Genomic DNA, 25,448 nt, shown 5'->3' with positions numbered 1-25,448 from the left:
TTCTGATGCCTGATTCTGTTTTTTCTCTCTGTTTAAGGTGCAGCTCCATCCAGAGATGGGAGTTGTATTCCTGTTGGCGATCCTCCTGTCCTGTGCGCCAATAGCATTTCTTGTATATTTGTCCGTGAATTGTTCTGTAATTTATGTTTGTAGCATGGCCCAAGCAGAAGGTAAGCCCTTTGAGTCTGGTCTGCTTGAGGTTTCTTCCTCAGAGGGAGTTTTTCCTTACCACTGTTGCTCTGGGGGTTGGTAAGGTTAGACCTTTCCTGTGTGAAGCGCTTTGAGGCAACTCTGTTGTGATTTGGCGCTATATAAATGAAAATAAAATGAAATTGAAAATTGAAATTGATTACATTATGTATGTACATGCATTTGGATTACTTGTAATCTGATTACTTTTGGATTACATTTCAAAGTAATCCTACCCATCCTTGTATGTCTATATATATACTAGCTGGGGTACCTGGCGTTGCCCAGGTTAACCTGTTTAGGATATAATCTACAAAATATTCCAAAGTTTATATTTTGTCATAATTGTAGATATCTTATAAGTATATATGTAGTCCGAATAGGCAAAGGTTTGAACTAAAAACCCAAAATAGGTGGAATCCCCAAACCAAGAGAGAAAACTGAATTTTGCTGCATGCAAGAAACAACAATGAAGTTCTTCCGACTTTATATTGCAGATCAAGTATGCTCATAATCATTAATCAGAATTGATGTTATGACCTTTATAATTGTTGATACATTGCAAATCTAGTTTATAAGAATGCTACCAAAATAAAATGGCTTTTAAGCAAATGTTAATTTTGGATTTCAGATGTTGAATATATATTTAAATGTAGCTTTTACTGACCAATAGTTCTGAAGAGCCTCTTGGTAGACAATGTTCCTTGGCCTTCTGTCAGGAAAGTGGATATACAGCTGATTGGGGTTACCAACTCTGGAGCATCTGACTAACTAACTGTGGAAGATCGCAGGTTCTGCCATATTCAGGCCAGCCACATTATCAGCAAAAGTAGTGGTTTCTTTTTGCACACTTTGAGGCATTCCATCTTTAAATGGTGTAAATGTTGCCTTGCATATTTCTTAAAGTTATACATTCATTGGTATATTTAGAGAACAAACAATCTTTTCAATTGTAAAAAAAGAGGTTTGAGCCATGAAACATCAACATACCAAAACTATTAGATCAACCTCAAAGCTAGTGCACTATTATAATAGGACAGCAGGTTGTGAAGAATTGATAAATAACAAAATTTAATTTATGATATTTACATCATAATGAGCAGCCTATATACAACGCGCCATTGGAGAACACAGGCTCTATGCCCGCTAACTGGCTGATTGAAAGGGTGCTACCCCATCAGCAGTTAGAACTACATCACTTTTTCAAATGATTGCAGAGTGCCATTGTGATACAGAAAACATGCGTTTGCCTGATACATTATGATCAATGCTAGGCAAGTGATACACATCATGTACACTCGACACCTTTATTTTTCGAAAATGTGCAAATGTTTAGAAATACATATACAAATTGCAAGAAAAGACAAAGCTTGATATTTTATCCAGTAAACTTTTAAAGTTTAATTTACAGCCTTCCAGTAAATTTTTAAAGTTTAATTTACAGCCTGTGGTTGAAAGCTCTCTGCTAAGAGTGAAAACCTTCATTCCAAGAAGGAATAGGCTGTATTCTGATAAGTATTATATCATAGTGATTGTGTATAAGTTTTATCGAAATTCGTGTGGATTGACCCCCCCCCACCCTTCTCAGCCACCAATGCCTGGCATGGGGAGAACCCATCTACATCTCTGAGCTGGCACCTTATCTGCAGGTCTAAATCCTTGTTCGTGGGGACAGCATTATGAAGAGTTTACCCTGTATTTATTTTGAAGTTGATAAACATAATGCAGTATTGGCCATTAGGTACAGAAAAATCTCAATTTGAGGGTGCATATTGCCATAATGATTAAACCAGATTTAAGGACTATTTTTAAGTAGGATGGCATATCTACTCATTCACACATGGTGTCAAATATCATGGGTGTAATATTGGTAGAGGGGAGTATGGGGATAACAAAGCACATGGGAGAAAGTTACTTTGTATTGAATTGTGTATTTATATTCTTACAATCAAAATGTTCAGTATATGATTAGTCAGTAAATGACAGAATACTCACATTTGTTTTTGCTATAAACAGGTCTGAAAACACTAAAGTTTGTAGAGTTGTTCAAATGTTTTCAAGGAGAGTCAAACAGGTTTGTAGCACCCACGTGCAGCATGTGCAGAGAAAGGATGCATTCATATCAAGGGGGATATTTGAATCTGCTTGGTTATACAACCAAGCTGGCATGCACACCCACGCTATGTGTGCTAGCCAGCAGCAGATAGCCCAGGAGTCTATATATATATATATATATATATATTTATATATATATATATATATATATATATATATATATATATATATATTTAATCAGTATTTGTAGAGTTACAGGATGCAGTCAGTTGTTGACTTTTTGTATGTGAATCCAGACTTTTCTGCAAGTAAGTGGCACTGTCTTATTAATTATAATCTTTGCAAGCACTTTTCCAAGCACAGAGAGCCGCGTAATATCTCTATAGTTGTTACATTCCATGTCAAGCATCAAAACTCTTTTTTTATTAGAATTAATTTTAGACCGTTTTTTAAACAGGGGAAGCTAATGCACTGCCTGAAAGTCAAAGGAAATCAGATTGAAATCACACAAACTTGGGAATTAGAAACACCTGTCACTGCTGTCAAGTGTTCCCCTGACCATGAAACCTTACTTTTATCTTCAAATATGGTGAGTACTTACCTGAAGTGCGCAGTTTATGATGTATATTTCACAAGATAGTCTCTACAAACACAAATAAAACCCAGGGTTTCTTTGACTTTAGGGGCAGCTGCATGTGCTGAATCCAGCATGGTCAGAAAAGATGCTGAAGGTCATCGATGTTCTCAGCGGCAACTTTGTGGTGGCTGTGTTTTCACACAGCAGCAAGAGCATTTGTGTGGTAAAAAAAAAGTGTAAAAGCAATAAGGTGCTAGTTTGTGGTGATATGTGTAATTTCTGTCACATGCTTTACATGTCTGTGTATATCCTGCAGACCGTGAGGGACTCTGGAATTTTGCAGCTGTGGTCTGCAGAAGGCTTCCACCTCAGCTCACTTTCCCTTCAAGCTAAGGTCAGATTTGGAACAAGTCAGAAGCCACTTGATCTGTAACCTTGTGAAAATGACAAGAGATCAAGCTGATGATATCAGAAATTAGGAATTAAACATTCTTTTTTCCAAAACCTCATACAAAACGACTTTGATTTTACTCCTTTTACTGCATTGTCAGTTAAAAAAAAATATATAAAAAAAAAAAATCAAAGAATGCCTTTTAAAGCTGAAATGATTACTTTATTTCTGATCATAAATACAGAAATATAAACAAATTTCTGCATACAGCGAAAAATATTAAGACATAACAAAACCCAATGAACGGCATCAGAATGGACTACATTTATATAGTGCTTTTCCACTTGCATCAAATGCTCAAAACACTTTACAATGATGCCTCATATTCACCCATTCACACACCGATGTCAGGGTGCTGCCATGCAAGGTGCTCACTACACACCGGGAGCAACTTGGAGATTAAGGACCTTGCCCAAGTGTCCTTAGTGATTTTCCTTTCAGGCTGGGGTTTGAACAGAGGATCCTCTGGTCTCACGCCCAACGCTTAACCACTAGACCATCACCTCCCCAGAGATGACCGATGCAAACCCTGAACCCTCTGCACACTGGAATATATTATATTTTGTTATGTTACAGCCTTATGCCAAAATGGAGTAAAATCATTTTTCCTCTCAAAATTCTGCTCACAACACCCCATAATGACAACATGAAAAAATGTTTTTTTTAAATCTTTGCAAATTTATTGAAAATAAAAACTAAGAAATCAGATATGTAAGTATTCACACCCTTTGATCAATAGTTTGTTGACACACGTTTTGCAGCAATTACATCCTCAAGTCTTCTTGAATGTGATGCCACAGGCTTGGGCAGTTTTGCCCATTCCTCTTTGCAGCACCTCTCAAGCTCCATCAGGTTGGATGGGGAGCTTCAGTGCACAGCCATTTTCAGATCTCTCCAGAGATTTTCAGTAGGATTCAGATCTGGGCTCTGGCTGGGCCACTCAAGGACATTCACAGAGTTGTCCTGAAGCCACTCCTTTGACATCTTGGCTGTGTGCTTAGGGTCATTATCCTGCTGAAAGATGAACGTCACCAAGTTTTTGTTGAAAGGTAATATAAATTCCTATGTTTATCATTCTCTCACTCCCAAACTAGACTCAGTTATTATCAGGGAACACGATGACCACAAAGAGAATGAACAATGTGGGTTTTTTCCAACAGTTTTTTTTTTTTAAGATGCATTCATTCCTGACCTCATTAGCTATAGAGCAAATGACAGTACTTGCATTGCACCATGACACATACCACTTATACCAATCAATCACAAATAATTGGCTGATTAATATAAACTTTAGCTCATGTTTCTAGCCCTATTGGTTGTAGAGATATAGCAGATTTTTTTCGACACCATTTTTTTTTTTAATTCAGTCCCCATAGGGAGAGTGTTAGGACCCCTTTAAGACATTTACCGTAATTTGTTTTGTTCAGGTGACAAGTTTGGCTTGCTGTCCTATTGCGCAGTACTCAGCTGTCGGAACGGCATCAGGTGATGTCCTTTTTATTGACCTGAACAATGAGCAGCATCCACGACTGGTACACCAGGTTCATCTCTATCACACATCTGTGGATCACTTGGTGTAAGTAGCTTATGGCACATTCTCCTGTGGCCAGCAGTGTCACGATATCCCTCTGTGCTAGCGTTTGTGTTCACATGCATGTGTGTGTATACTGGTGCATTTACAGGTTTGACCAGGAGGGACACTTCCTTCTGACTGGCAGCTCAGATTCACATGTCTACGTAATCAATGCAAAGCCATCAAAGAGATTTTCAGTCATAGGATACACAGGTAGAGTGTCTGTGCTGTGGCACACTTTAGAATTATTTAGACATGTTGCCACTCCACTTTCACAACACCATAAATACAGATATAAATCACTGCTGAGCCCTCTTTATCCAAAGCTTTCAGAAAATTAGATTTTTATTCCGATCATGTTTTTTACTTCAACAGAACAATGCGTCTTCATAAGTTTTACTTGACTGGTTTGAGACAAAGCCAAATATAATTTACCTGCATATTGTTGTTTGGCCTTTTTTTAGTTGTTCCTGGCCCTCCATTGTCCATTTCCACTCAGTACATCAGGGACAGTGAGCAGGTTATAGTTCTTGCACTGTGCTCATCACAGAAAGGCAGAACACATGATGGAGGTCTGCTGACATCTCTCACGCTGTCTGCCAGAGGGCTTGCAGGTACTGATACTTTCTCCTTCCTCAGTTTTGCAACCACAATCACCATTTTTTCCTTGTTGTTGGACCTGTTGAAGGTTTTGGTCCTTTGGACATTTTTGTGGTGCTGGGGTGTGCCTGTAGGTCAGGGGTGGGCAACCTGTTCCAGAAAGAGCCATGAGGGTGCAGGTTTTCTTTGCAGCCACTGACTCCACCAGGTGATTTTACTGATTAATATCACTTTGAGCAGATGGAATCAGTTAATCAGTGAAATCACCTGGTGGAGTCAGTGGCTGCAAAGAAAACCTGCACCCTCATGGCTCTTTCTGGAACAGGTTGCCCACCCCTGCTGTAGGTGAACATACGGCACATACAGTACCGCTCTGATGTGAACTCCCTTGTTGCAGCATAACCATGCCAATACTCTGCTGTAAAACCAGAGCCACCTTAGGGTCAAGATCATGTTTGTCTGGCTGTTTGCTGCTCTATTTCTTGCAGGTCTTTTTGCTGATTTCTAACAAACTTGGCATGCCAGTGAAACATGTTCAGAATGCCCAGTAGATAGCTTGAGTATTCTGTCAGGATGGGTAATGACTTTGGAGTTATTTGTAGTACACAGTGGAGTAATTCCACAGGACTGAGGACCATAGATAGCCTTAAGTCCTACATAGAATTTCTTTTCATCTCAAGCATTAGCCGCCTGCTGTATCTCTGCAGCTCTTTCTTTCCATCTGTCTGATCTTGCACTGTGCCTCTCTCTTACGTTTTGTACTTTCAGAGAGGAATTGTTTTTGTTCTTGAGCCAGGCAGAATCTGCTGAGTGAAGATCATCCAACAGCAGCCTGATCTGCAGATCATTCTCATCAAACCAGTGTTTGTGCTTCTGTTTAGCATAACCCTGCATGTCAACAGCAGCAGCACTGTAGATTGAGTTGTGAAAACATGTCCATGAGGAGGATACTGTGCATGTGGACTGCTGGACTGCCAACTGAAGCTTCATCTTGTTTCTGATCAGGTTATGGTTTGACGACTAGATCAAACCCCTTATGGCCTTGGTGTGAATAACATCATGGCAGTCAAGCTGCTTATAGTAGTCCAATGCTTTATTCTCAAACGCATCCATGTGTTCTTGTGCTTATTGACCTGATGGGAGATGGTGTTGTTAGTCATAAGTTCATTTGCAGAGCAGATCATTGGTTGAAGAGTAACGTTTGAGTTCTTGTTACCTACATCGTGGTGTCCGATCTCCTTGGGGAAGCTGTATGATTTTGCCCATCTCACAACGTTGAGGGTTGTTGTACTTCTGATGTCTACAGTGTCACTATAGAGCACAAGCTGTTATTATTATCTGCTTCTTATGATATTTATGATGTCGTTTGCAGGTCCAGATTGTGTGGACAAACATGGCTATCTGTCTAATCACATCCTGAAGGTTTCCAGATATGAGGTTGCTCATCCGCTGACGTCCTGTGTTCTGGGGATTGGAGAGTGCTTTGGTTACTGCCACAGAAGGAAAATTATTCAGCGGTTCCAACTTCCTCAGGTTTGCTTCCATCTGTTGTAACAGTTTGTCATTGTGGCTGTGCTCTGTTTTTATCTTCCACTTTCATCCACTTCAAGAGTTTAATATAAACCAATGCCACTCATAAAATCCACAAAGCTACAGTGTTAACAATGAATTGATGTGTTTTCACAAGTTCAGAATGAGTCTTACATATTTACATGGGAGCAGACCTGCTCATGAAAGTCACCGTAGAATAGAATAACATCAAATTTATTTGCCATTTGCACAAGCGCATTTAAGTACAAGCACATTGGAATACTTGTGCATTTCTCTGAGCTGCAAAAACTCTTAAAATACACAAAGCAGAATAGAAAGCACAATAGTGGAAATAGAGTGCATTTGGAAAGTACGAGGTCTATTAGATAATAAACCGACCCTTTTATTTTTTTTTTTGAACTATATGGATTTGAATGACGTGCGATTACACCAATCCTGCTTGAACCCTCGTGCGCATGCGTGAGTTTTTTTCACGCGTGTCGGTGACGTCATTTCCCTGTGGGCAGGCCTTGAGTGAGATGTGGTCCCGCCCTCTCGGCTGAATTCCTTTGTTTCACACGCTGCTCGAGACAGCGCGCGTTGCTTTATCAACATTTTTTCTGGACCTGTGAGGAATATCCGAGTGGACACTATTCGAGAAATTAAGCTGGTTAACGGTGAAAAGTTTAACGGCTGATGAGAGATTATGAGGTGTTTCTGTCACTGTAAGGACTTCCCACAGAGCAGGACATCGTGCAGCGCTTCCAGGTGCCGTCGTCGGCCTGTTTCGACCTGAAAACATCCCAATTTAAGGCTTAATTCACCCAGGACGTCGTGAGAGAACAGAGAAGATTCAGAAGAGGCCGGCATGAGGACTTTATGCGGACATTCCACTGTTTAAGGACATTTTTTAATGAAAGACGTGCGCGCAAATTCGCCGAGTCGTTTCCGTGACGACTCGGCAAATCTGTATGCGCCGCGACAGGAAAAACACCTCCGTGTTGAAAACCATTTGTAAAATTCAGGCGGCTTTTGATGGCTTTCAACAACTGAGAAATTGTTTAACAGCTTGGGCATGTTCCAACTTGCCCGTTAAGGTTTCCAACGGAGGTGTTTTTTCTATCGCGACCCCCCGCGGTCGGGTCCAGCCCGACATGCGACTCTGCCTGCACGTTCTTTCATTACAAAATGTCCGTTAACAAAGGAATGTACGAATAAACTCCTCATGCCGACTTCTTCTGAAAGTTCTCTGTTCTCTGATGACTTCCTGGATCAACAGAGCCTGAAATGTGGAAGTTTTCAACTTGAAACGGTGAGACGCTGCCGCCTCGAAGCGCAGATCGCCGTTAGGCGCCGTGGGCCGTCCTTACGGCAACACTACCAGACCAAAATCTCTCATCAGCCGTTAAAATTTTTACCGAAAACCAGCTGAATTTATCGAATGGTGTCCACTCAGTTGTGCCTTACAGTTTTGAAAAAATTTTGATCAAACAAAGCAGCAGTCTCTGAGCCATTCCTAAACAATGAAAAAACAACGAGAGGGTGGGCGACTCCTCACTCAAAGACTGCCCACAGGCGAATGACGTAACCGACAGGCGTGAAAAAACTCGCGCATGCCCACGAGGGTTCAAGCATGTCTGATGTAATCACACGTGATTCAAATCCATATGGTTTTTGAAAAAAATAATAAGGTCGGATACTTTTCTAATAGATCTCGTATTCACAGCGCTTCACTTTTTTTCACATTTTGTTATGTTACAGCCTCATTCCAAAATGGAGTAAATTCATTTTTCCCTCAGAATTCTACTCACAACGCTCCATAATGACAACATGAAAAAGTGCTTTTGAAATTTTTGCAAATTTATTCAAAATTTAAAAAACTAACAAATCACATGTACATAAGTACAGACCCTTTGCTCAGTACTTTGTTGCTGCACCTTTGGCAGCAATTACAGCCTCAAGTCTTTTGAATATGATGCCACAAGCTTGGTTTATCTATATTTGGGCAGTTTTGTCCATTCCTCTTTGCAGGACATCTCAGGCTTCATCAGGTTGGATGAGTAACGCCGATACACAGCCATATTCAGATCTCTCCAGAGATGTTGAATCGGATTTAGGTCTGGTCTGTGGTTGAGCCACTGAAGGACATTCACGAAGTTGTCCCTGTCATCCCAGTTTGAGGTCAGGAGTGCTCTGGAACAGGCTTTCATCCAGAATGTCTCCCGGTTCCTACCACTGAGAAACATCCCCACATCATCATGCTGCCACCACCATGCTTCACTGTTGGGATGGTGCCTGGCATTCACACCAAAGGTTCAATCTTTGCTTCATCAGACCAGATAAATTTGTTTGTCATGGTCTGAGAGTCCTTCAGGTGCCTTTAAGCAAACTTCAGGTGTGCTGCCACGTGCCTTTTATTAAGGAGTGGCTTCCATCTGGCCACTCTACCATACAGACCTGATTGGTGGATTGCTGCAGAGATGGTTGTCCTGTGGAAGGTTTCTCCTCTCTCCATAAAGGAATGCTGTAGCTCTGACAGAGTGACCATCGGGTTCTTGGTCACCTCTCTGACTCAAACTCTTCTCCTCGCATTGCTCAGTTTAGACGGATGGCTAGCTCTAGGAAGAGTCCTGGTGGATCCAAACCTCTTCCATTTAGAAGTGATGGAGGGCACTGTGCTCATTGGGACCTTCAAAGTAGCAGAAATGTTTCTGTACCCTTTGCCAGCTCTGTACCTTCAGACAGTCCTGTCTCAGGGGTCTACAGACAGTCCCTTTGACTTCATGCTGAGTTTGTGCTCTGACATGCACTGTCAACTGTGGGACCTTATACAACCCCAATTCCAATGAAGTTGGGACGTTGTGTAAAATGTAAATAAAAACAGAATACAATGATTTGCAAATCCTCTTCAACCTATATTCAATTGAATAGACTACAAAGACAAGGTATTCAATGTTCATACTGATAAACATGTGTAAAGACATGGATGACCTCTAATTTCCTGCTTTTAAACTCAGATAAAACTGAAGTTATTGTACTTGGCCCCACAAATCTTAGAAACATGGTGTCTAACCAGATCCTTACTCTGGATGGCATTACCCTGACCTCTAGTAATACTGTGAGAAATCTTGGAGTCATTTTTGATCAGGATATGTCATTCAAAGCGCATATTAAACAAATATGTAGGACTGCTTTTTTGCATTTACGCAATATCTCTAAAATCAGAAAGGTCTTGTCTCAGAGTGATGCTGAAAAACTAATTCATGCATTTATTTCCTCTAGGCTGGACTATTGTAATTCATTATTATCAGGTTGTCCTAAAAGTTCCCTAAAAAGCCTTCAGTTAATTCAAAATGCTGCAGCTAGAGTACTGACGGGGACTAGAAGGAGAGAGCATATCTCACCCATATTGGCCTCTCTTCATTGGCTTCCTGTTAATTCTAGAATAGAATTTAAAATTCTTCTTCTTACTTATAAGGTTTTGAATAATCAGGTCCCATCTTATCTTAGGGACCTCGTAGTACCATATCACCCCAATAGAGCGCTTCGCTCTCAGACTGCAGGCTTACTTGTAGTTCCTAGGGTTTGTAAGAGTAGAATGGGAGGCAGAGCCTTCAGCTTTCAGGCTCCTCTCCTGTGGAACCAGCTCCCAATTCAGATCAGGGAGACAGACACCCTCTCTACTTTTAAGATTAGGCTTAAAACTTTCCTTTTTGCTAAAGCTTATAGTTAGGGCTGGATCAGGAGACCCTGAACCATCCCTTAGTTATGCTGCTATAGACGTAGACTGCTGGGCGGTTCCCATGATGCACTGTTTCTTTCTCTTTTTGCTCTGTATGCACCACTCTGCATTTAATCATTAGTGATCGATCTCTGCTCCCCTCCACAGCATGTCTTTTTCCTGGTTCTCTCCCTCAGCCCCAACCAGTCCCAGCAGAAGACTGCCCCTCCCTGAGCCTGGTTCTGCTGGAGGTTTCTTCCTGTTAAAAGGGAGTTTTTCCTTCCCACTGTAGCCAAGTGCTTGCTCACAGGGGGTCGTTTTGACCATTGGGGTTTTACATAATTATTGTATGGCCTTGCCTTACAATATAAAGCGCCTTGGGGCAACTGTTTGTTGTGATTTGGCGCTATATAAAAAAATTGATTGATTGATTGATTGATAAACCTAAATGTATTTGTGGAAATAGTTTCTCATTTTGAAATGGATGCCTGTAACATGTTTCCAAAAAGCTGGGACAGTGGTATGTTTACCACTGTGTTACATCACCTTTCCTTCTAACAGCACTCAATAAGTATTTGGGAACTGAGGACACTAATTGTTGAAGCTTTGTAGGTGGAATTCTTTCCCATTCTTGCTTGATGTATGACTTCAGTTGTCCAACAGTCCGGGGTCTCCGTTGTCCTATTTTGCACTTCATAATGCGCCACACATTTTCAATAGGCGATAGGTCTGGTCTAGCACTTAACTAAAGCACTCCTTCTGCTGAATCACCTCTAAATTATTTATACATTGTTCACTTTGCGTGTTTTTAGGAATCCGCTAGGTTGCGTAGCTACTAGCTCTTAGCCGATTTAGCATGGCGGCTTCTCCTGTCTCTCCCGCACTTTTCTGCTCTGGGTGTGAAATGTTTAGTTATTCCTCGGCCTCCTTTAGCAGTAATGGTACTTGTAATAAGTGCAGCTTATTCGTAGCTTTGGAGGCCAGGCTGGGCGAATTGGAGACTCGGCTCCGCACCGTGGAAAATTCTGCAGCTAGCCAGGCCCCTGTGGTCGGTGCGGACCAAGGTAGCTTGGCCGCTGTTGGTTCCCCCCTGGCAGATCCCGGGCAGTCGGGAAGGCAGGCTGACTGGGTGACTGTGAGGAGGAAGCGTGGCCCTAGACAGAAGCCCCGTGTACACCGTCAACCCGTTCACATCTCTAACCGTTTTTCCCCACTCGACGATACACTCGACGAGGATCAAACTCTGGTTATTGGTGACTCTGTTTTTGAGAAATGTGAAGTTAGCGACACCAGCAACCATTGTCAATTGTCTTCCGGGGGCCAGAGCAGGCGACATCGAAGGACATTTGAAATTGCTGGCTAAGGCTAAGCGTAAATTTGGTAAGATTGTAATTCACGTCGGCAGTAATGACACTCGGTTACGCCAATCGGAGGTCACTAAAATTAACATTAAATCGGTGTGTAACTTTGCAAAAACAATGTCGGACTCTGTTGTCTTCTCTGGGCCCCTCCCCAATCGGACCGGGAGTGACATGTTTAGCCGCATGTTCTCCTTGAATTGCTGGCTGTCTGAGTGGTGTCCAAAAAATGAGGTGGGCTTCATAGATAATTGGCAAAGCTTCTGGGGAAAACCTGGTCTTGTTAGGAGAGACGGCATCCATCCCACTTTAGATGGAGCAGCTCTCATTTCTAGAAATCTGGCCAATTTTCTTGGATCCTCTAAACTGTGACTGTCTAGCGTTGGGACCAGGAGGCAGAGCTGTGGTCTTATACACCTCTCTGCAGCTTCTCTCCCCCTGCCATCCCCTCATTACCCCATCCCCGTAGAGACGGTGCCTGCTCCCAGACCACCAATAACCAGCAAAAATCTATTTAAGCAAAAAAATTCAAAAAGAAAAAATAATATAGCACCTTCAACTGCACCACAGACTAAAACAGTTAAATGTGGTCTATTAAACATTAGGTCTCTCTCTTCTAAGTCCCTGTTGGTAAATGATATAATAATTGATCAACGTATAGATTTATTCTGCCTAACAGAAACCTGGTTACAGCAGGATGAATATGTTAGTTTAAATGAGTCAACACCCCCGAGTCACACTAACTGTCAGAATGCTCGTAGTACGGGCCGGGGCGGAGGATTAGCAGCAATCTTCCATTCCAGCCTATTAATTAATCAAAAACCTAGACAGAGCTTTAATTCATTTGAAAGCTTGTCTCTTAGTCTTTCCATCCAAATTGGAAGTCCCAAAAACCAGTTTTATTTGTTATTATCTATCGTCCACCTGGTCGTTACTGTGAGTTTCTCTGTGAATTTTCTGACCTTCTGTCTGACTTAGTGCTTAGCTCAGATAAGATACTTACAGTGGGCGATTTTAACATCCACACAGATGCTGAGAATGACAGCCTCAACACTGCATTTAATCTATTATTAGACTATTGGCTTTGCTCAAAAAGTAAATGAGTCCACCCACCACTTTAATCATATCTTAGATCTTGTTTTGACTTATGGTATGGAAATAGAAGACTTAACAGTATTCCCTGAAAACTCCCTTCTGTCTGATCATTTTTTAATAACATTTACATTTACCCTGATGGACTACCCTGCAGTGGGGAATAAGTTTCATTACACTAGAAGTCTTTCAGAAAGCGCTGTAACTAGGTTTAAGGATATGATTCCTTCTTTATGTTCTCTAATGTCATATACCAACACAGAGCAGAGTAGCTACCTAAACTCTGTAAGGGAGTTAGAGTATCTCGTCAATGGTTTTACATCCTCATTGAAGACAACTTTGGATGCTGTAGCTCCTCTGAAAAAGAGAGCTTTAAATCAGAAGTGTCTGACTCCGTGGTATAACTCACAAACTCGTAGCTTAAAGCAGATAACCCGTAAGTTGGAGAGGAAATGGCGTCTCACTAATTTAGAAGATCTTCACTTAGCCTGGAAAAAGAGTTTGTTGCTCTATAAAAAAGCCCTCCGTAAAGCTAGGACATCTTTCTACTCATCACTAATTGAAGAAAATAAGAACAACCCCAGGTTTCTTTTCAGCACTGTAGCCAGGCTGACAAAGAGTCAGAGCTCTATTGAGCTGAGTATTCCATTAACTTTAACTAGTAATGACTTCATGACTTTCTTTGCTAACAAAATTTTGACTATTAGAGAAAAAATTACTCATAATCATCCCAAAGATGTATCGTTATCTTTGGCTGCTTTCAGTGATGCCGGTATTTGGTTAGACTCTTTCTCTCCGATTGTTCTGTCTGAGTTATTTTCATTAGTTACTTCATCCAAACCATCAACATGTTTATTAGACCCCATTCCTGCCAGGCTGCTCAAGGAAGTCCTACCATTATTTAATGCTTCAATCTTAAATATGATCAACTTATCTTTGTTAGTTGGCTATGTACCACAGGCTTTTAAGGTGGCAGTAATTAAACCATTACTTAAAAAGCCATCACTTGACCCAGCTATCTTAGCTAATTATAGGCCAATCTCCAACCTTCCTTTTCTCTCAAAGATTCTTGAGAGGGTAGTTGTAAAACAGCTAACTGATCACCTGCAGAGGAATGGTCTATTTGAAGAGGTTCAGTCAGGTTTTAGAATTCATCATAGTACAGAAACAGCATTAGTGAAGGTTACAAATGATCTTCTTATGGCTTCGGACAGTGGACTTATCTCTGTGCTTGTTCTGTTGGACCTCAGTGCTGCTTTTGATACTGTTGACCATAAAATTTTATTACAGAGATTAGAGCATGTCATAGGTATTAAGGGCACTGCGCTGCGGTGGTTTGAATCATATTTGTCTAATAGATTACAGTTTGTTCATGTAAATGGGGAATCTTCTTCACAGACTAAAGTTAATTATGGAGTTCCACAAGGTTCTGTGCTAGGACCAATTTTATTCACTTTATACATGCTTCCCTTAGGCAGTATTATTAGACGGTATTGCTTAAATTTTCATTGTTACGCAGATGATACCCAGCTTTATCTATCCATGAAACCAGAGGACACACACCAATTAGCTAAACTGCAGGATTGTCTTACAGACATAAAGACATGGATGACCTCTAATTTCCTGCTTTTAAACTCAGATAAAACTGAAGTTATTGTACTTGGCCCCACAAATCTTAGAAGCATGGTCTCTAACCAGATCTTTACTCTGGATGGCATTTCTCTGACCTCTAGTAATACTGTGAGAAATCTTGGAGTCATTTTTGATCAGGATATGTCATTCAAAGCGCATATTAAACAAATATGTAGGACTGCCTTTTTGCATTTACGCAATATCTCTAATATCAGAAAGGTCTTGTCTCAGAGTGATGCTGAAAAACTAATTCATGCATTTATTTCCTCTAGGCTGGACTATTGTAATTCATTATTATTAGGTTGTCCTAAAAGTTCCCTAAAAAGCCTTCAGTTAATTCAAAATGCTGCAGCTAGAGTACTGACGGGGACTAGCAGGAGAGAGCATATCTCACCCGTGTTGGCCTCTCTTCATTGGCTTCCTGTTAATTCTAGAATAGAATTTAAAATTCTTCTTCTTACTTATAAGGTTTTGAATAATCAGGTCCCATCTTATCTTAGGGACCTCGTAGTACCATATTACCCCATTAGAGTGCTTCGCTCTCAGACTGCAGGCTTACTTGTAGTTCCTAGGGTTTGTAAGAGTAGAATGGGAGGCAGAGCCTTCAGCTTTCAGGCTCCTCTCCTGTGGAACCAGCTCCCAATTCAGATCAGGGAGACAGATACCCTCTCTACTTTTAAGATTAGGCTTAAAACTTTCCTTTTCGCTAAGGCTTATAGTTAGGGCTGGATCAGGTGACCCTGGACTATCCCTTGGTTATGCTGCTTTAGACGTAGACTGTGGGGGTTTCCCATGATGCACTGTTTCTTTCTCTTTTTGCTCTGTATGCATCACTCCGCATTTAATCATTAGTGATCGATCTCTGCCCCCTTCCACAGCATGTCTTTTTCCTGGTTCTTTCCCTCAGCCCCAACCAGTCTCAGCAGAAGACTGCCCCTCCCTGAGCCTGGTTCTGCTGGAGGTTTCTTCCTGTTAAAAGGGAGTTTTTCCTTCCCACTGTAGCCAAGTGCTTGCTCACAGGGGGTCGTTTTGACCGTTGGGGTTTTTCATAATTATTGTATGGCCTTGCCTTACAATATAAAGCGCCTTGGGGCAACTGTTTGTTGTGATTTGGCGCTATATAAAAAAAAAGTTGATTGATTGAGTTGATAGTACCCGCACTCTTTTACTACAAAGCCACGCTGTTGTAATGTGCAGAATGTGGCTTGGCGTAGTCTTGCTGAAATAAGCAGGGACGTCCCTGAAAAAAACGTTGCGTGGATGGTAGCATGTGTTGCTCCAAAACCTGTATGGACCTTTCAGCACTGATGGTGCCATCACAGATGTGTAAATTGCCCATGCCATGGGCACTAACACACCCCCATACCATCACAGATGCTGGCTTTTGAACTTTGCACTGTAACAATCTGGCTGGTCTTTTTCCTCTTTTGTGAAGGCGGTGGCGTTTCTGGATGTTATTGATGTATGGCTTTTGCTTTGCATGGTAGAGTTTTAACTTGCACTTGTAGATGTAGTGACGAACTGTGTTAACTGACAGTGGTTTTCTGAAGTGTTCCTGATACCACGCAATAAGATCCTTTACACAATGATGTTGATTTTTAATGCAGTGCCGCCTGAGGGACTGAAGGTCACTGGCATTCAATGTTGGTTTTCGGCTTTGCCGCTTACATGTAGAAAGTTCTCCAGATTCTCTGAATCTTCTGATTATATTATGGACTGTAGATGATGGAATCCCTAAATTCCTTGCAACTGAACGTTGAGAAACATTGTTCTTAAACTGTTGGACTGTTTTTTTCACGCAGTTGTTCACAAAGTGGTGATCCTCCCCCATCTTTGTTTGTGAACGGCTGAGCCTTTTGGGGATGCTCCTTTTATACCCAATCATGACACTTACAGTTAGTGTCCTCAGTTCCCAAACGCTTATTGAGTGTTGTTAGAAGGTGATGTAACACAGTGGTAAACATACCGCTGTTCCAGCTTTTTTGAAACATGTTGCAGGCATCCATTTCAAAATGAGCAAATATTTGCACAAAAATAATAAAGTTTATCAGTTTGGACATTAAATATCTTGTCTTTGTGGTGTATTCAATTGAATATAGGTTGAAGAGGATTTGCAAATCATTGTATTCTGGTTTTTTTTACATTTCATACAACGTCCCAACTTCATTGGAATTGGGGTTGTATGTAGACAGGTGTGTGCCTTTCCAAATCATGTCCAATTCACTGAATTTACCCCAGATGGACTCCATTTAAGCTGAAACACGAGGTCACCCGAGGAAGCCCAGAAATATAAAAAAAGGGAAATAGCCGCTATAACAGAAAAAGTGTATGCCTACATTTTCAAAGAAATGTTAGTATTTATTTTTGTTTCCATTAATGCTGTTTTTACAAACATTATTCTGTCATGCAAACACCTATTCAAATGAGGCAGCTGGCCCCTGAAACACCTTGTCCATCAAAAAAAAAAAAAAAAAGCTAAATAAATAAAATAAAAGTTCCCAAATCCACACTCAGAAAAGGACATCTACTAAGATTAATGCATTTCCATCCATTTTGATTATATGTTTAATACGTATTAACAAATGAATAAACTAAATGTGATGTTTCCATGCCAGTCAAGCATGAACAAAATGGAAAAGAAGACTGAAGTAATAAGTTACGAATAAACTCATTGTGTTTTTAAATACATACTGACCACGTTTATGGATTTAGCTCATATATCAATCCAGTTTGTTTCAAATTAATCTGAAGCAGTTTCACTGATAAATATGTCTGTTTGTGTCAAATTCCATTCAAATTGATGTAAGTCATATGCAATTAAAATCCAAAAACCTGAACCAGGGTCTATATATATATTTTTAAGTGCACACCGGGAAGAAACACGACATTGTTAAGGTAATGTGATATTTCCCGTTCCTATTTATACAATTTTGAACCCTTTTAGCCTTCTTACACTCTTTCCAGGTGAGGTGGTTTAAGTCTGTGAGGGTTCAGGGGTCAGGCCTTAGGGGGACAGTGAGACATAGCGTTGCCCTCTTTCCCAAGGTAAAAGACACATGAGAAGCAGCTGTTGATTTCTACTTAAAATAACTGGCAGAGAAACAAGTTGTTTCCTACAGACATATAAATGGGTTTATTTCAGGTACCATTACACTCAGTGTCTGGTATGAATTTTTTTTTTTTAAGATACTGGGTGACCTGTATGAGCTTGCTGAAACACATATGACCCTTTAAGTTAATTTAAAATTTGTTTGATTAAGAAATATTTTTTTATATATAGGAAGTCTTCTCATTTTTATCTATTTTCTCTCCCACCACTGTTGCTCAAAATCACTATTCCTTAATTACATGTTTATAATGTGACTTAATGTGTGTATTTGTATATTTATTGGCTAATTTTGCTTGTGAACCATTTTGCTGTCTTAAAATATGCCACACAAATAAACCTTCCTTTCAGGACCCAGACGATCACCCCAGCGAACAGGTGGTCATGCTGAAACCAGATCAGGAGGTCAGGGGTCACCCTCTTGGTCCCGCTTCTCTCATGCTGTCTCCTCACCACTTATGGTTGGCATCTATTGGCCAAGATGGGCTGCTACGCATCACAGACACAGCTTCAATGGTAGTGCTTTAATTTTATGTGATATTTTGTACAAGCTTTGGTGGCCACCAGAGCTAGATGTTGGGATTAAAACAAACTGACATAGACATGATGTTGTATGGTTGGGGGTGCCTGGCTGCTTTTTGTTTCTGTCTTCTGTTTCTGTCTTTTGTTTTTCCTTCCAGGTGGTACGCGTTTAGGACTAAGTGGCTGTGTGGCTGAGTTATCAGGACCTCACCCTGATCACCTGAGGCTGATCATGTGCAGCTCGTCAGGACTCACAGCTGTGGTGCATCTACACGGATTGGAGCATGGTGGCATTTAAGTCTGGAGTACACAGTGTGTATTTGCCAGAGACTCGACCTTGTGACCAGACGGGTGAGATCGTCGTCTTGAGAGCCATCTCATCATTATGGATGCAGAGACCGTCCAGGTTTGATGTCATGGTCTGTGAAAGAGGAGTGGGTGAGGTCTCACGCTCGTCAGCACACTTCCTGAGGTACGTTAGGTTTTGTGACTAACATTAGTACAGTCAGTAAATGTGGTGTCCCTCACACCTTATTATATTGAGCTGTTATGTTAGTCGTTTAATCAGCTTCTACTGCAGTTGAGAATGTGAACTGGGTGTTCCATGCCTGCAGGGTGGGAAGCTGATTAGTAATTAAGCCAGGAAGTGTTGCTGTTTGTGTACACCTTTGAGTGGTCTCTCTGTGTGTGGAGTGTGGACTCACATGATGGTTTCTTCTTTCACAGACTCGGTTTGTCGCGGCCACCTGGGGGGTGTCGGCGGGGTCCTTGGGTCCGAACTGTTTCTGGCTCCGGACCGTTAATGCTGCTGGGAGCACACCGGCATTCCACCACGCCAGACCGCGCACTTGTTTGTTTGTATTATCACATCACTGTTATGTCATTAAATTTTGTTATCCTTTGTACCGTGCTCAGCTTATTTTATACTGGGTCCTTCAAATGCTGGTCGGTTCTCCGTCCTGCGTCCGACACATAACACATGAATTTCAAGATACATGTAACATCACAAGTAAACTGCCCATAAGGACAAGGTACACAGCTGTAAGCTGATTTTGGGCCATCTCATTTTTGCCAAAAGTTAACTTTCCAACTGAATAAACAGTCGAAACCTTGCCGCAGCTTTTGTCACCATCTAGCCGGTGATGTGAGCATTTCAGGGCCCCTGTACATTTCATACTTGAAACCCAAAATTCAGTAAAAAAAAAAAAAAAAAAGGCATTTACAGACATCAGAAATGCTTGTTGTTGTTTTTTTTGCAGGCAGAGCTTTGGCCTCCCAGTATTAATGTATAAAAATTTTGATAGCTTTAAGGTTCTTGAGGTTTAGCGCACAGAAGATTTTGCCGTATGGACGGGCAAAAGGACGGACAGAAGGACAGCAGTTTCTCTTGACAAGCACAACTTAAAGTTGTGAAAAAAGTACACATATGTTGAGATAGGCAGAGAAGAAACAAGTGTCTGCTTTGGTTACAATTATACAAAACCCTTTCTTCAGGATTGTGTGGATTTATGACTGTGTTACTTTTGTTGGTTTTAATCAGTGCTAAACAAGCAGAACAATAATAGTTTACTTCTTTGATTTAGTACATGTTTTGGGGGGGAAGTCTGTCTTCTTGACAATCACACCTGCTTCTAATCCATCATCAATATAGCATACACTAAACACCCAGCAGGTGGCAGAGATGTATATGAGATATTACATAGGCAAAACAAAGTTGTTCATTCAATTGATCGGGCTCATGCGTTCACCAGATGTGCAAGTGATTGTCCTCGTTACTTGCCTTTTTATTTGGTGAGTTATAAGATGATACCATTTGCTGTTTTTGAGGTATTGTGTGAACAAAGCAGATGTGATGGACTCATTTATCTGTCTGTTTATTCAGTACATTTTTAAATAGCACATATATAAAGGATTTTTCAAAAGAATGCTGTTTTCTTTGTATTTGAATGCTAGCGTTTCCACAGGTAAAATGTGACGTATTATGTTGTTACACCCACAGGAGCAGTACTTAGAAATACAGTGTCACTCATATCGTCTTGGGGGAATTCAGAGCGTGTCTTTCTCCGCAGACAGTCAGACGCTCCTTACTACTGGATTTAATGACGGTTCTCTTCTGTGCACTCGTCTCAGGTACAGCAGTGTGCAGTGAACAGCTGTGAACACTAGAGGGAAGTCTTGTTCTCAACTGTAATATCACTCAGTTTGACATAGTTTAGCAGACAGCGCTTTGGTCTATTATTGCAGACAGTAAAGTAAAATGTAAACAAATAAAAATGATGTGGTCATGACCATGACAGGGATCATGACCATAAGCTGCAGGAAAGAAGATGATCAAATAAACATCACAGCATGCTCTCCCCACTCAATCACCTTCCACTCACATTCCACATCCGCCATCTGTGTTTATTCATATTCCGCAATTGTTTTCATCTTTAAAAATATCTTTGTTTCTTTCCTCTTTGTGTAATTTGTGTTGTTTCTCTATTGAGAATTACAGTGTAGTCATAAATATAGCATGCTTTACATTTATTCTAGGTTCAGAGGGTATTGCCTTAAAAGGATTTATTATGAGGGTGAAAGAAACACCTGGGATGGCACGATTCATGTTTTTTTGTCTGATAGCATACCGATACTGATATCAGTCCCGTACAGCTTTCCCAGTCTGAAAACAACTAATCTGTTAATGAATACATTTGTCTGGATGTTCTTGGCCAACCTTAACCATTTAACAAAACATCATCTCAAACTGTGAAACAAATATTCTACTCCCCTAAAGGAAAACATTACATGGGTGACAACATGAATAAGATGTGAAATAGAAGACTTGGATTCGATGACATTTTTATTCCCCCAACATTAAATTTGGCCAGTATCAGTCCGATACTGATCCAGAAAATCAAATCGGTGTGCCGCTGAAAAGTGTTTATTAGCAGAAATGGAATATAACATTTATAACAATCTGTTCATTAGTAGTACAGTTGGTAGCTCAGTGGGTAAGGAGCTGGCTTGTCTGTGTAGACCTGGGTTCAAATCCTACTCATGCAACCTGTCTGTGTATTTGGACAAGAAACTTAATCTGTATTGGTTGGTTGGTTGATTGGTTGGTTATTAGCTACCCCAATGAATCAATGTGCTTTCATAAGCCTTGAATAAGCCCTTCTTATCTACACGGGAGTGGGTGCCAACACGGAGGTCACCATGTTGCACCACCATGTTCATATAGTATCCCAAAAGAGACATACTTACTCAGCCTGTTGGATTTTGCACCACAGCAGGAAGACTGGAGAAAAAAAAAGAATGGGTAGTTACACTGCTTGTGCACGCTAACAAGTTTAAGAACCCTCAATTTTGTGAAACGGGATCATACACATTGCTTATTACAAGGGAAGGCATGAATCATTGTCACCAAAGAAGCAAAAGCATGAAGGGAAACAGAATTGTGATAGCCAACAGCATAATCCAGTCAGTGGCCTCACCACTAGATGACATGACACCCTGTAGCTTTAATTACACAGTTATAGTTTTAGTTTTTTTTTTAACCCATTTATGGAAAGGGTGGCCCTGTCAAAGACTGACAGACTGGCCTATACAGGGTGTACCCTACCTCTCTGTAGTCTAGTCCCCCCACTCCACCCCCATCCCCACTGGACTAATCGGGTTCAGATGGTTGGATGAGAGGATGAATGGATAGATGGACAGATGTAAAGATTTTTATCATTCGAGGTATATATTGTGTATATGCATTGTGTTTTTGTGATTTCTGCAGAATCAGAAGTTCAGATGTTGGTGATACGAGTAAAGCTACTCTGTATCGTCAGTCCATGTTTAAGGATTTGGAGGGCGTATTTACCAAAGAGAACTCCGTCCTCACTGAGCTACCTGAGTTGACCGAAAGGTCTCCGCCTCCTCCTGGTGCTGAAAATCAACAGCAAAACAAGGTAGACAATATGTGTAAGCATAACTACTGCATAAAGGCACAGCGTGATTATATCATATTCCTGTTGCTTTTGTCACACAGACAGGATGCATATATTCAACTCTGTCATAGTTGTATTTAAAATAGTAGGAATAAATATTATCTGATGTACAGCACACAAGTATATGTTGGTGTGATAGACGATTACTACTTGGTCTACTTATGGAATATAAGTGTAAATGTGAAATTAGTAAACTGCTAACGTATGAGCAAAATGTTATTTCAACCTGTTTTATACTTTACTGTTGACAAATGGATTGATAGATTATGTTTTTACATCTGATCATCACTAATCTTCAACCGCTTTTCTGGGTTTGGATCGCGGGGTTAGGGTTAGGGTTAGGCGGGGCAACGGCTTCAACAGGGGACCCCAGACTTCCCTTTCCTGGGTCACATTGACCTCCTCTGACTGGGGGATCCCAAGGTGCTCCCAGGCCAGTGTGGAGATATAATCTCTCCACCTAGTCCTGGGTCTTCCTCGGGGTCTCCTCCCAGATGGACGTGCCTGGAACACCTCCCATGGGAGGCGCCCAGGAGGCATCCTTACCAGATGCCCGAACCACCTCAGCTGGCTCTTTTCAACGCGAAGGAGCAGCGACTCTACTCCGAGCTCCCCACGGATGACTGAACTTCTCACCCTATCTCTAAGGGAGACACCAGCCACCCCCCTGAGGAAGCCCATTTCGACCACTTGTACCCGCGTTTTTGTTCTTTCGGTCATGACCCAACACTCATGACCACAGGTGAGAGTAGGAACGAAGATTGACCAGTAGATCGAGAGCTTCGCCTTTTTTTTTTTTTTTTTTTACATCTGGTATATAATTGTATTATTTTTTATGTAGTGCATGCTATTCCACTTGGATGTTCATGGTGTCAAATAAATTGTAACACAAGATGCTACAGGCTTAAATGTAACTAAAGCATAACTGTTGTGTGGAAAAAAAAATATACCCATATCTCAGAGCTCAGTAACCACTGATGCAAATTTTAGTCTTAAATTACTTGGTGGGGAAAAAAAACAGTTTGATCTAACTAAACCAATTAAATTAGGTTAAACTAAGTTTAATTAAATTAAGTTTAAAATTATTTTCAAATTTCTACTTAAATTTTGTACCCTGCCTCTCACCCTATGACTGCTGCGATAGGCTTTAGCCCCCCTATGACCTGATCTTGGATGAGCAGTTGAAGATGAGTGTGTATATCCACAGAAGTATGGCAGCACGGTGGATTAGGGGTTAGCACTGGTGGCTCACTCTTGGGATCGTGTCCCAGCTGGTCTTTTTTGAGTTCTCCCTGTGTTTGTGTGGGTTCCCTCTGGGTGCTCCCGCTCGATCCCACTTCCAGAGACATGCAAGTTAGGTGATTTAGAAGCTTTAAATTGGCCGTAAGTGTGAGTGTAAAGGGACTTGTCTGTCGACATGGGGCCCTAATGGCAGCCTGTTTGGGGTGTACCCTGTCTCTCACCCACTGACCACAGGGATAGGCTTCAGCCCACCCATGACCCTTAATTGGAATAAGAGTGTCACAGTTAGCTTTTTTCTTCCGTGTACTCGGTGTCCCCCCTCCCCACTGCGGTGGCTGAGTGCAGCATCATGGAGGGTGCGATAGTTCTCTGTTTCAAGGACAATGGGTACTATCAGAGATGGCACAAAAACAACAAAAAGCCCTCTGATCCGCAGGGTTTGTTTCTTGCTTGTGCTTCCTCACATTTCACGCAAACAGAGAGTCTGCTGAAGATTTTTGTGAACCTTCTCTGCAGAAATGGTGCTCTTAAACCTTTGCGTCATGTCTGATATTCCACCAATAGCACCACTTTACTTTTTCAGTGACAGTTAACCAGACCAATGACGTGCGAGTCTTGCATGTTGAACTATTGTGAGATGCTTGCTTTATGAAAATTCATTAAGGTCTATCTTCTATTCTACATTCCAAATCTAAGGTGGAACTTTACTAGTGTATACTAAGGTACTCCTAAATATTAAAAAAAGGAACAAAGAGGAAAGAAAGAAGAAGGGACAGAGCCACCCAGTTGCCTGGCCTTGAGAACCAGCGATGGTAGGTTTAAAAGGTTTATGACATTCCACCAATAACAGAGCTTTATTTTCTGGGTGACAGAAACCAGTGATGAGTAATTTACGAGCTTACACAGAAAAGCAATGGAGACAAGAGAAATCACTCCATGTGGCCGCTAACAATGAATTTCAATACATTTAAACAAAATATTTGAGAAAACAGAGAGTGAACACCCTGAACTTGAAAATAGGCATGATGACACTGAGAATGTAACAACCTGGCGCTGTGCAACACTTCCATTGCTTAGGGAGAGCCTTGCAACATTAGGGCCAAGGCATCTAACATCAAGGCCAAGGTCTGATTAAAAAGAAAAGGATGTTAAGACTCCTTAAGGCCAACTTTCAAGTCAGTACAATACTGTCAGCAGGGGTGGGTTTTTGATTGTTTCTATTTTTATGAGGTGGGTTTCTGTTTGTTTCTATTTTTGTTTTTTATTTTACCTCAACTTGTGTCACCATTTTATAGGCCTGTGATAGAACAGAGATGATGGATATGATAGAACAGGATGAGAGTTATATCAGCCTGGTGTCTGCTACACCATCACAACCCACCTGGATAGAAAGCAGACAAGAGGAGGTCAGTGACTAATCCAATGTAATGTTTGGTGGTGGTGTGTGTATGAGCAATTTTTGCCATGTGTACAGCGGTTTCTTGTGTCAGTACTTCACACACACACACATTCGCACTGCTTCAAAGCGTATTTGTAGGAGGTGTGAGAACATGAAATTGTAAGGAACAGAAAAGTATTAGGTTAAAAAATGTTCAGGACAAATATTTTGATAAGAACAAAGTGATAAAGTGAAAAAGTGTAGGTGTGGCAGCCTTTGTGTTGTGGCTTTTACAACTCGCACGTGCACATACAACTTATAGCCCAGCCTTTATTATACTGCAAACACATTAATATGACTCAGACACTTTTCTTTGAGTCAGACTGTATCGCAATTAGTAGTGAAGTGATAGATGGCATAGCATTGCAGTTTGTGTTTTCTGTAA

At 41.0% G+C, this 25,448-nt stretch overlaps 1 protein-coding gene across 1 annotated transcript in view; it reads left to right on the top strand.

Annotated features, from left to right (window-relative positions):
- The window catches only part of cfap43 (cilia and flagella associated protein 43), a 76,071-nt gene that overhangs the window by 27,118 nt on the left and 23,505 nt on the right, over positions 1 to 25,448 (top strand). The window contains exons 8-18 of the mRNA XM_034184197.1: positions 2,702 to 2,833; positions 2,928 to 3,044; positions 3,138 to 3,215; positions 4,700 to 4,848; positions 4,955 to 5,058; positions 5,310 to 5,459; positions 6,818 to 6,978; positions 18,236 to 18,400; positions 20,406 to 20,536; positions 22,173 to 22,344; positions 24,921 to 25,031. Of these exons, the coding sequence (XP_034040088.1) occupies positions 2,702 to 2,833; positions 2,928 to 3,044; positions 3,138 to 3,215; positions 4,700 to 4,848; positions 4,955 to 5,058; positions 5,310 to 5,459; positions 6,818 to 6,978; positions 18,236 to 18,400; positions 20,406 to 20,536; positions 22,173 to 22,344; positions 24,921 to 25,031 (1,470 nt within the window). The remainder of the gene's footprint in view (positions 1 to 2,701; positions 2,834 to 2,927; positions 3,045 to 3,137; positions 3,216 to 4,699; positions 4,849 to 4,954; positions 5,059 to 5,309; positions 5,460 to 6,817; positions 6,979 to 18,235; positions 18,401 to 20,405; positions 20,537 to 22,172; positions 22,345 to 24,920; positions 25,032 to 25,448) is intronic.

Source organism: Thalassophryne amazonica, chromosome 13, assembly GCF_902500255.1.
Source record: "Thalassophryne amazonica chromosome 13, fThaAma1.1, whole genome shotgun sequence".
In the NCBI taxonomy this organism is placed as follows: Eukaryota; Metazoa; Chordata; class Actinopteri; order Batrachoidiformes; family Batrachoididae; genus Thalassophryne; species Thalassophryne amazonica.
Note: the sequence above shows the minus strand (reverse complement) of the source record. Positions and strands in the feature narration are given on the sequence as shown.